The sequence below is a fragment of the Schistocerca nitens genome, unplaced genomic scaffold (genome assembly GCF_023898315.1).
Source record: "Schistocerca nitens isolate TAMUIC-IGC-003100 unplaced genomic scaffold, iqSchNite1.1 HiC_scaffold_466, whole genome shotgun sequence".
Classification (NCBI taxonomy): Eukaryota; Metazoa; Arthropoda; class Insecta; order Orthoptera; family Acrididae; genus Schistocerca; species Schistocerca nitens.
In genome coordinates this window covers 3,377,048-3,389,835 of record NW_026045999.1, presented here as the reverse complement: position 1 = coordinate 3,389,835, position 12,788 = coordinate 3,377,048, and the positions used below count along the sequence as shown (strand labels likewise).

Sequence of the window (12,788 nt, the reverse complement as noted above, 5' to 3'; positions counted from 1 at the left end):
AGCGCCCCGTCGACTTCCTCGTTCAGAAACTCCATCAGTTGCAAAATGTCCCCTTCGGATATTCCTGTACGCTTGGCGTGAATTATCCAGCGGCGGCATATATCATCCGGAAAAGCGCGTAAAATTTTCGGCGCGAGGACTCGACCGTATCCGTTCACGTCTTCCCCAAGTGCCCGGAGAGCTTGAATACGTCGCTGGCATTCAATGAATGTTGAATTATGTTCCTCTGGGGTGGACAGCTTAATTGGTTTTATGGCTTCGAGATAATCTAAGTGGGCTTGAATTATTCGATCCTTGTTGCCATAACGCGCTCGGAGAATCCTCTTCGTTTCTGCGTATGTCTCGGCCGTCACCGCAATACCGCCCACTAAATGCTTTGGTTCTCCCAAGAGATAGCCGCGAAGAAAAATGTGTTTATTAATTGTAGTTACCATCGGATCTTTGTCAACCGACTGCTCAAACTGCTCCCAGAATCGCGCCCATGTCTCAATATCGCCTGAAAAAGGCACAAGTTTGATCGGCAGAAGTTTTACTGAAGCTGTGGGAACACTCATTGTTACAGATTGTGCCGGTGGATTGTCGGGAATCTTTATGTCTGCTACCGATTTCGCAAGCTGTTTCTCTATTTCGTGAGACAATTGGGAAATTGTGAGTTTCGCGGTGTCTATATAATCTTCGCATTTAGGAACATCATCTTCATATTCGCCATCGTCTAACAACTCGTGAATATCCTCATCTAATTTAACGAGGCGGTCCAGAACGCTTCCCAATCTGTCATTGTAATATTTATAATCCGCGATTTCCGATGTGTCGGGCAACCTTGCAACTTCCGCCACGAGTCGCGTAATGTTTGCTCTTTCTCTCATACGTTTTCTCTTTAGAGAGTGTAATTGCGCTTCTGGTTTGTGGTCTGGCACGTCCATTCCGTCAGATTACTCGAAAGTTTAAAGCAGTGTCGGCTAGCGATCAGCTGGTCCTAGTAAGGCGTTATCTTTGGATCGCTAGTCGAAGTAGTTCAATTGATGGTCGCTAGATGGCAGCACTATTCACAAACAATCTACAGGCGTAGCATAGGATCTGATAATTCGTTAAAGCGCTAATCGAACAGCTACAATAGCAGTACACAGCGGCAATAATGTAATCAGTTGCCTTTACAAATGGCACTACAAAACATGTTGCGTGATAATTCAATTGAACTTAGCTGTGTGATGATGGAGGTTGTCGTCGAAGAGCTTGCTGCATGGTGTAACAAATCGCTGCAGTAAACCCCGTCGTAGTATTGCCGCGTGACGTGTGTCCAGAATTCGGTTCACTACGACAATCGTGGAATTGTCTCGGGCAAAGTCTACTCCCGGGTTTCGGCACCAAAACTCTTATGTCGTGAATCACAGTAGAGCAGCGATTAGCAGTCCAACAACACTTTATTACATAGTCACAGAACATACAATATAACAAGTCAAAGATACATTGTCCTAAGAGTAAACAAACAGTCTCTCACTTGCGAGAAGTACATCACTCTGTGACAGCCTACGGGAAAATTAAAGTGACCTTTGGAGAAAAGAGAACCACTTGTATGATAATCAAGAGCTCAGATGGAAAATAAGTTCTAAGCCAAGAAGAGAAAGCAGAAAAGTTGATTGTGTATATAGAGGTTCTATCCAAGGGCGATGTACTGGAGGGCACTATTATGGAAGTGGAAGAGGACATAGAAGAAGATGAAATGGGAGAAATAATACTGCATTATGAGTTTGACAAAGCACTAAAAGGTCTGAGTCTAAACAAGGCACAGGGAGTAGACAACATTCCATTAGAACTACCAACAGCCTTGGGAGAGCCAGCCCTGATAAAACTCTACCATCTGGTGAGCAAGATGTATGGAACAGGTGAAATATCCTCAGACTTGAAGAATATAAATTCAAATCCCAAAGAAAGCAGGTGTTGACAGATGTGAAAATAACCAAACTATCAGAATGAAATTTTCACTCTACAGCAGAGTACGCGCTGATATGAATCTTCATGGCAGATTGAAACTGTGTGCCGGACCGAGACTCGAACTCGGGACCTTCGCCTTTCGCGGGTAAGTGCTCTACCAACTGAGCTACCCAAGCACGACTCACGCCCTGTCCTCACAGCTTCACTTCTGCCAGTACCTCGTCTCCTACCTTCCAAACTTTAAGAAGCACTCTTTCAGGAGTGCTAGTTCTGCAGGTTCTCAGGAGAGCTTCTGTAAAGTTTGGAAGGTAGGAGACGAGGTACTGGCAGAAGTGAAGCTGTGAGGACGGGGCGAGAGTCGTGCTTGGGTAGCTCAGTTGGTAGAGCACTTGCCCGCGAAAGGCAAAGGTCCCGAGTTCGAGTCTCGGTCCAGCACACAGTTTTTAACTGCCAGGAAGTTTCAACGAAACTATCAGTTTAATACGTCATGGCTACAAAATACTAACACGAATTCATTACAGACAAATGGAGAAACTGGTAGAAGCCGACCTTGGGGAAGATCAGTATGGATTCCATAGAAATGTTTGAACACATAAGGCAATACTGACACTACAACTTACCTTCAAAGATAGATTAAGGAAAGGAAAACCTATGTTTCTGGCATTTTTAGACTGAGAGAAGGCTTTTGACAATGTTGACTGGAATACTCTCTTTCAAATTCTGAAGGTGGTAGGGGTCAAACACATGGAATGAAAGGCTATTTACAATTCGTACAGAAACCAGATGGCAGTTATAAGGGCCAAGGGGCATGAAAGGGAAGCAGTGGTTGGGAAGGAAGTGAGACGGGGTTGTAGCCTATCCCTGATGTTATTGAACCTGTATATTGAGCAAGCAGTACAGGAAACAAGAAAAAGTTGGATTAGGAATTAAAATCCATGGAGGAGAAATAAAAACTTTAAGGGTTGCCAATGACATTGTAATTCTGTCAGACACAGCAAAGAACCTGCAAGAACAGTTGAACCAAATGAACAGTGTCTTGAAAGGAGGATGTAAGAGGAACAGCAATGAATTAAATCAGTGATGCCAAGGGAATTAGATTAGGAAATGGGACACTTAAAGTAGTAGATGAGTTTTCCTATTTGGGGAGCAAAATAACTGATGATGGTCGAAGTAGAGAGGATACAAAATGTAGACTGGCAATAACAAGGAAAGCCTATCTGGAGAAGACAAATTCATTAACGTCGAGCATAGATTTAGGTGTCAGGAAGTCATTTCTGAAAGTGTTTGTACAGAGTGTAGCCACATATTGAAGTGAAACATGGAGGATAAATAGTTTAGACAGGAGGAGAATAGGGGCTTTCGAATGTGCTGTTATAGAAGAATGCTGAAGATTATATGGGTAGATCATGTAACTAATGAGGAGATACTTAACAGAAACGGGGAGAAGAGAAATTTGTGGACCAACTTGACTAGAAGAAGGGATCGGTTGGTAGGACATGTTCTGAGGCATCAAGGGACCGCAATTTAGTATAGGACGACAGCTTGGAGGGTAAAAGTCGTAGAGGGAGACCTAGAGATAAATAAACTGTGCAGATTCAGGAGGATGCAGGTTGCAGTACGTACTTTGAGATGGCGAAGGTTGCGAAGCATAGGGTAGCATGGAGAGCTGCACCAAACCAGCCTCTGGACTGAAGAAGAAGCAGAAGACGATGACAGTGTAGGAAGGTTAGGTAGTTTAAAAAGGAAAAATGGACAGGTTGTACTCAGTTGTAATAAGATCTCAAGCGCAGTGGCAGAAAGGACAGGATTTCTAGTCAGGTCAGTACAGGGTTTCCAACAAAAAATCAAATAGGGGTCATCTAGGGACAGGCCTAGTAATGAGTAAGAAAATAGAAACATTACTAAGCCATTATCAACAGCAATGTCAATGAACTGCCATAGTTGAAACCGGAATGAAGAAAATACAAGGGTAGAAATTTGTATGGCAACTAGACCAGCAGAAGGGAAAAGTTTGATGAGAAAAAATTATTCAGTAGCTAAGGAACATGAAAACCAATTCTAGAAGGGAATGAAATTCAATAGTAGGAACAGGAAGAATAAGCGAAATAGCAGGAAAATAATCAATGGCAGAAAGGAATGAAAGGGGGAAGCCACGTGGTAGAATTTTGCACATTGCATGAATTAGTCACTGCAAACACTTGTTTCTAATATCATGAAAGTAGTTTGTGTATGTGGAATAACCTGGAGACACCAAAAGATTTCAAACAGATTATGTAAAGGCAAAAACAAGGATTTCAAAACCAGATTTTAAACTACAAAATATTTCCAGTAATAGATGTGGACTGGCTAGAGTTGTTTTTATTAACTGCAAAATAACACTGAGAAATGGTAGAAGTAGAATTTAAGCAGATGGAGTCTGGATAAATTAAAGGAACCAAAAATCACTGATGGTTTAAAAATGAGCATTAGGCAACAAGTGATAAATAGAGGAAAGGAATACAGTAGATGATGAATAGGCAGCTTTGAGATGAAACAGTGAAGGCACCAGGAAACGTAGGTAAAAAGTAAGACCTAGTATGAATACCTTGGCACCTCCTGACATACTGAATTTAATTGATGAGAAGAGAAAATACAAACATGCAGTTATTTAAGCCGGCAAAAGGGAATACAGACATTTATGAAATAATGTTGACAGGACATGGAATATGGCTAAACAAGAATGGTTGTAAGACAAAGGGGAACGAACTTGCTCTAGAAAGGGGAAAGGAAGTAGGTATAGATAAGATTGGAGATATGGTAATATGAGCAAAATTTGAGACAACACTGGAAGAGTGAAGTAGTAACAAGGCCATTGCAGCTGATGACATTCCCTCAGAATTATTTAGATACTTGAGAAAGCCATCCATGTCGAAATTATTCCACTTTTGTGCAAGATATGAGAAAGCTGAGGTACAGTCATACTTCAACAAGAATGTAATAATTCAAATTCGAAAAAAGGCAGGTGCTGACAGATGTGAATATTATCAGACCACCCGATTAATATGTCATACTTGCAAGAATGGAAAAACTTGTAGAGGGTTAACCTTACAGAAGATCACTTTTGGTACCAGAAACATGTAACACATGAGGCAATACTGATCCTATGGCTTACCTTACAAGATGAGTTAAAGAAAGACAAAATTGTGTTTACAGCTTTCGCAGATTTACTGAAATACTTTTGAGAATGTGGACTGGACTGCACTCTTTGGAATTTCGGCAGCAGCAGAGTAAATAGACAGGAAGCAAACGTTTGTTTACAACTTTCACAGAAACCAGACTCAAGTTGTAAGAGTTGAAAGACATGACAGAGAAGCATTGAGTAGGAAATGAGACAGGCTTGTAGCCTACATCTGATATGTACTCTGTACGAGGAAGACATGAATGAAATCTAGACAAATTTGGAAAGGAAAACAAACTCTGTGTTTACCAATGACAACTTAATTCTATCAAACACAACAGGCAACTTGAAATTGTCAATGAAGTGATGTGTGGGAGGTAGGCATTGGAACAGTAAAACTGGTTAGTATCTTGAAAAGAGATTGTATGACAAACATCAACCAAAGCAATGGAATCTAGCTGAAATAAATCAGGTAATGTGGAGTTTAGGCTATAAAATGAGACACTAAAAGTAGTAGACAAATTTTGCTATTTGGGCAACAAAATAACTGACAATGGCCGAAGTAAGAAAGAAAAAGTGCAGAATAGCAATATCAAAGAACGTGTGCCTAATGAAGAGGACTGTTCACATCTAATATAAATTTGTGTGTTAGGAAGTCTTTTCTGAAGGTATCTGCAGTGCAGTCTTGTATGGAAGTCAAACATAAATGATAGGCAATTCAGACAAGATGAGAATGGAAGCATTCGAAACGTACTACAGAAGGATGCTGAAGATTAGATGGGTAGTCAAAACAACAAATGAGAGAAAAACATATGGACCAATTTCACTAAAGCAAGGGACCTGTTAATAGCACACATCCTTCTAGAAATAGTCAAATTGGTACGGAGGGATATGTGAGGGTAAAAAGTGTAGAGGGAGACTGGCATGAGGACAAGAAGCAATTTCAAATGGATATAGGAGGTGATAGTCGGTCGGAGATTAAGAAGACAGTTCTAGATATATTACAAGAAAGTACCACATTTTGAAGTCTATGTCACTTCTAAAGAATAAATGACTCGCTCTTTTCAGAAAGTGACAACCTCAGTGACAGGCAGTGAGGTGCATTTCAATGGTAGTGATCTAAATGTTATATGAATGATCAGTGACAACACATTCGAAAATTTATTAGCACCTTGCACTTCAGCATTTTCCTACACTGCTATTTTCAATCATATTTTCTAGTCCTATAATGTTTGTTTACGAAATGTGCTTCATCATATGAAAAGAACAGTAGTGTATTGAAATCACAGGGTACAACTACAATCTTTAATATTAAAATCAATAATGCCTACATCATACAACTCTAATTGAAACATGGATTCTCTGTCAGCCACTCGCACAGTTTTATTTTGAAATTTTAATTTGACATGGATGAAGCAGGGAGAGAATAATAAATAAAACTTTTGAGACTATTTACTTTGTGAAAGTTTCCTTTTCTTGCTAGCCTATGCCTTGGGATGTGGACACAAACACACAAACACACAAACACACAAACACACAAACACACAAACACACAAACACACAAACACACAAACACACAAACACACAAACACACAAACACACAAACACACAAACACACAAACACACAAACACACAAACACACAAACACACAAACACACAAACACACAAACACACAAACACACAAACACACAAACACACAAACACACAAACACACAAACACACAAACACACAAACACACAAACACACAAACACACAAACACACAAACACACAAACACACAAACACACAAACACACAAACACACAAACACACAAACACAAACACAAACACAAACACAAACACACACACAAACACACACACAAACACAAACACAAACACAAACACACACACAAACACACACACACAAACACACACACACAAACACACACACACAAACACACAAACACAAACACACAAACACAAACACACAAACACACAAACACACAAACACACAAACACACAAACACACAAACACACAAACACACAAACACAAACACAAACACAAACACAAACACAAACACAAACACAAACACAAACACAAACACAAACACAAACACACACACACACACACACACACACACACACACACACACACACACACAACACAGAGGCACTGTGACATGACAGCATCTGCTTCTGGCATGAGCAACCATCTGTTAGGGTGGGTGTTGAGGTATAAGGAGGCATGATGCAGGGAGAGATAGACGTGAACTAGCCAAGGTTAGTCCAGAGGGGTTACATGAAATAATAGGTTGTGTTAGAAGGTAGAATCCAGATATTGTCAGCTATGGAGCAGTCTTTGAACTGAAGCACAACATGCTGGGGGCACTTTCAGCAAGTGGGTGGTCCAGCTCTCTCTTGGCCACAGTGGTCACTCATGCAGATAGAGCGTGTTAGTTGTCATGCCTATGTAGAAAACAGCACAGTGGTTGCAGGCTGGTAGTTGCCAATCACATGGTTCCTTTCACAGGTAGCCCTGCCTTTGTGTTGGAGACGTCCGACAGGGCTGGAGGGATCAAGCATGTCCTGCATGTAGGGGTTAACAGAAACATCGGAGTCCACCCATCTGTTTTGACCAATGATGTCACCCATATGGCGGAAACGACCATTCACATCAACTCCCATATCGCGGCTATGACGTCATTACATAAACATGACAACCAACACCAAAATAGATCTAAAAATCATCAAAAACACATTTCTCAAAAAATATTATGAAACTAATGGGACAAGTGGGGGAAACTGGGGGTTTTTTAGTGGGGACAAACTAAAAATGAACACAAGCCACTTAACCAAACGATAAAATTAAACGATCACAACCTTCCCAAAATCAATTAAAAACATTATCAACTGGAATCGAACACTTCCCTTGACCCAGATATTTCATCAGTTCAATTGGTGACAAAATACACTGTGGGAAAGGTGGAGAGATTATTTCTCATTTTGGGGCACAAGAGGTAGTGTAAATCCTGGCAGAGAATGTGATTCAGTTGCTCGTCCTGGGTGGTACTGATTTGCAAGGGGAGTGTTCCTTTATGGCCCAACAGTGGTTATGAGGGAGATGGAAGGGGACTGACAAGACAAGGCATGGGAGATCCCTTTCTGTAAAATGTTCGAAAGGAAATTTTAGGCTGTGCATGCCTCAGTCAGACCCTTAGCATATTCCTTCAAACCACATTGTTTCCCAGTATTCTTAGCTGGTGGAGTCTCCTTAAATTTCCTTTCACCATAACTGACTGTACCAGAAAAAAAAATACACCTTGCACACCTACTAATTCTTTCACCACCACCACTACCAGCACCGCTAGTGGCAGCAACTGCAGTAGTACAACTACTGCCAATATTAACTTTTAGATCATAGTATTATTTACTCACACTGCTACTTCAGACACTCAAATCATTTTAATACTATTTGTCATTAAAACTTATCTCCAGGAAAATATTATATAAAAAGGGTACTGTATATGTGAAACTGTGGTCCAATTTAATAGAGTGCCTGATGTACCTAATCAGATCAGGTTTACTAAACAAACAAATAGGATCAGAAAGATGTCAAATGAATCTTTATCTGGTGAAGGGTTTGCGATTCTGGGTGGCTAGAAATGTATCTTCTAGGTGGTCTATAAATAAATTGGCATAATATGATGCCATACAAATGCCCTTTTATGTACTGCAGATTTGTTTGTAGGCCATGCCTTCACAGGAGAAGTAATTATAGGAGAGGATGTAGTTGGTCATGGTGACCAAAAAGGGGCTGTAGGTTTGGTGGCAGTCAGACATTGGGCAAAGTGGTGTTCAGTAACAAGAGAGTTGGGGATATAATCATAGCAGGGTACCGAGTGGTAAAGGAACAGGAACTGTGGAGATTCAGTCTAGGATATGATTGGTGTCTTTTGTGGTAGGGTAGGTTGCAACAGGCTGAAGATGTTGCCCCATAAGAACGGAGATTACATCTTTGGGAGCACAAAAAATAAATAAATAAATAAATAAATAAATAAAAAAATGCACACCCACAACCAGATTTTCTAAATTGTGCAAATGGGAACTCTTCCTGCCACATATCATTCATCCCCATAAGCCCCCTAGCCTTAACCTTCGCTCAACTCTCCCCCCCCCCCCTCCAGACTCCCAACACTGCACCTAGCAGCCCTATCCTGTCCCCCTCCCCCCTCCCATGTCCTTGCACAATCCCACAGGCAGCACAGCATCAGCCCCACCCCTACCCTGCTATCCCTCACCTCCCCACCCCATGCCACCTCTTTACCCCACCACTCACTTCAACAGATTTCTACTCACATTAGATGCAGTCATGCCCTAGTGCCATGCCTGTCTGTTTTGTACTTCATAAGAAAGACTGTCAAAAAGCTTAAATATTTAGCAGTCAATTCATTCTACCCACCTGCAACCTAAGGTCTCCTCAATTCTATCCTGACATTTCCCTTGTTTGATTTTACTTTTTTTGTTCTTTGGAAAACATAACTGAGGCAACTGAGTTTTGCCTGTCATCATAGGACCATTTCAGATACAATCTCACATGAAAAGCTGGAACAGCAATTGCTCAGTTACACAGCTTTGAGCTAATGAAAGACAGATACATTAACAATAAAGATTTAACATGAGACAAAGGTGCAATGTAATCCTCACTTCTGTGGTTGTTCCAAAAAAATGATAAGAGAAGATTGCCCCGCCAAAGGCAGGTGTGTTAAATGAAAAACTACTTTCCTTTACCAACTTAAGTTTTGAGACCAATGCAAGACCTACAATACCACTAGAAAGATGAACTTCCTGAAAATGAGCAGAACAATACAGACACCAAGTTCACATAAAGAATGGTATGTGAGACATTCATCTTTACTTTGTTACAAGAGTGTTTTGATTTAGCTAAAAAAACAACTTAATTACAGCACTTTGATGTAGAAAGAAACAAAGGATATATTTTCAAAACAAGCTCAATGCTGAGGGAATTTTCCATAAAACATTGATAGCCACACAGAGGAAACTTCAAAATCCTTCTAATTTCAGAGAAACTGAATAAAGAATTGAGATCTAACATTCACTTTAGCACGTTTTAATTTGCCAGAAGGTAACAGTGACATTCTGCTACAATTACTTATTTTATGAGCATCAAATCCGTAGGTGTATTTTTTGTGTTACAGGTGTGTCATATTGTAGCCCACGCAGTTTAATTCTGTGATTATATTAACATTTAAGTAATTTATATGATACCTAATATTTAGAGTGGTAATGGGAAGATCTACTGGTTAAACAGTATTGCAAACATTCTGTAGTTACAACTGTAACACTCCTTTAGTCTTTTAGTATCAGCATTACCACCATTTCCTTCTTAAGCTTGTAAATTCTACCACCAGCTACACTTTCATTTAATAGTATTTAAGGTACTCAAATGCTTTCAACAACAGCTCTTGGTCCACCTACCACTTCCCTACATTTAATAGATTCTGAATACCTACCGACAAAACAAAAACCGATCAAGAATATTAAGACTGCTCACAAGAACTTTGAGGGTATAAAACCAATTACATGAGCAATAGCAAAAATAATACACCAAGAGAACAAGACTGTAGGGGTCATAACTCCACCAGGCACCATGATGAGTAGACTGCCAAATATTGTATTTGCAATAAATCCACATATATCTCCCTCTTGTCTGAGTAAGCAACTGTGGTCAACTTAAAAATTGACCACAAATATACCATCTGATCAGTTCATCCAACAGACCATACAACTGATCTACAGTATTAGCCATATAACCTGCACTCTAGCAAGTAAAGTCCTACCCACATATTACGTCATCATATCCATTAATAAGACCACTTTCTATCTAGACTTCAACAACACACCAAACAATCTTGAATTAGAAAATTAATTTGTAACAACTGATTGCTAACACCACAATAATTTAAGAACACGTGAATTTTCTAGTAGACAACAGACCTGTAATCATTAACTGCTGACATGCCAACATCACACTCAAACAATATGCTACAGAAATTTTGAAATAAATTAAATACTAGAGAGCGCATCATATACTACAGGACACCAATCCATTTCAAATATGTTGAACAACTTTGTCAGCTCACGTATCAAAACCAACAACCAAATGCTTCATTTGAAAAACAACAGGACATGTAATCTGCATGTTTACACACCACATAGGACATAAAAATTAATGAAACAATGGTAACAAATACATGAAGCTATTTACCAAGGAGCCTGATTCAGCATATACTTCATTCTTCTCTTTTTTCAGCCAATTAGATCCCTTGCAGTCCATGATTGCCCTCGTAAGCCACTGAAGAACAAGAAATAAGAAGCGGTCACATACATTGCATTATTATTATTCATTACGGTGCACAGGCAGTATTTTCTGGCTGCAGCGAATGAGTCATTGTATAAGAAAAATGGTACTACCGAAGCGTCCGATCCCACCCATATACTTTGACCCATTACGTCACAAATATGGCGGAAACGACCATAAACCAGGATTCCAACATGACGCATATAAAGTCTGTACGTATACATTATGAGGACGAAAATACATCGAAAAACAAACACACGCACTTTCCATAAAAATCCTAATGACACTAACGAGACAAGTGCGGAAAATTGGGTGTTTTTGGGTGGTTGTTATTGTTGTTGTTGATGCTGTTGTGGTCATCAGTCGTGAGACTGGTTTGATGCAGCTCTCCATGCTACCCTATCCTGTGCAAGCTTCTTCATCTCCCAGTACCTACTGCAACCTACATCCTTCTGAATCTGCTTAGTGTATTCAACTCTTGGTCTCCCTCTACGATTTTTACCCTCCACGCTGCCCTCCAATGCTAAATTGGTGATCCCTTCATGCCTCAGAACATGCCCTACTAACCGGTTCCTTCTTTTTGTCAAGTTGTGCCACATACTCCTCTTCTCCACAATTCTATTCAATACTTTATCATTGTTTATGTGGTCTACCCATCTAATCTTCAGTGTGTGTGTTGTTTTTTGGTAGGGGCAAACTAAATATAAACAAATTTAGACACCCACCCCCATACAAAACCACACAAAATTACGAAAAACCCCGACATCACAAAACTCCCCAAATACCACTAAAAATATCATCTGGAATCGGACACTTCCCTTGACCTATATAACTCAACAGCAGCTCCCGATCCCATAAATTAGGATCAAACATTTCCCTTGGCCTATATAGCTCAAAAACATCTCCCTACCAATACACAGCCACACATTGGGATCGAACACTTCCCTTGACCTGCGCACTGTTAATTTTATCCATCATATCCATTCCTGAACAAAAACAACAACCGATTAATTTTACTAATATTACCACACGATGTACAGCGAACAACACTAAATTAACCTTCATACAAAATCGTTAACTCACTTAAACGAATTCCACTACAAACATAGACAACACGCGAACAATTCTTGATAATGAACAAAAGCAAATTGAGCCCATTACACCACACAAACGAAAACCCTGAACATACCACCAGAGGGCACAACACGACGACATCTACAAACACGCCACACTCACAAACGAAACTCCGCGCCGTCATGACGTCACACACGACATCACCCTTACACCACGGGTCAAAGATCGGACGCTTCTGTCGACTGCAGCGAATGGCTGATGAAAAGAAC

General features: G+C 40.2%; 1 protein-coding gene and 1 long non-coding RNA gene across 8 annotated transcripts in view; both read right to left on the bottom strand.

Moving 5' to 3' along the window:
* Positions 1 to 12,788, bottom strand: part of LOC126232185 (zinc finger protein 665-like) — a 169,554-nt gene that overhangs the window by 155,107 nt on the left and 1,659 nt on the right. For all 7 annotated transcript variants that reach the window (XM_049942484.1, XM_049942477.1, XM_049942481.1 and 4 more), the window contains exon 2: positions 11,353 to 11,439. In XM_049942484.1, coding sequence (XP_049798441.1) covers positions 11,353 to 11,421 — 69 coding nt within the window. In that variant the 5' untranslated portion in view covers positions 11,422 to 11,439. The remainder of the gene's footprint in view (positions 1 to 11,352; positions 11,440 to 12,788) is intronic.
* LOC126232187 (uncharacterized) overlaps positions 1 to 12,788 on the bottom strand; it is a 227,265-nt gene that overhangs the window by 212,969 nt on the left and 1,508 nt on the right. The window lies entirely within an intron of this gene.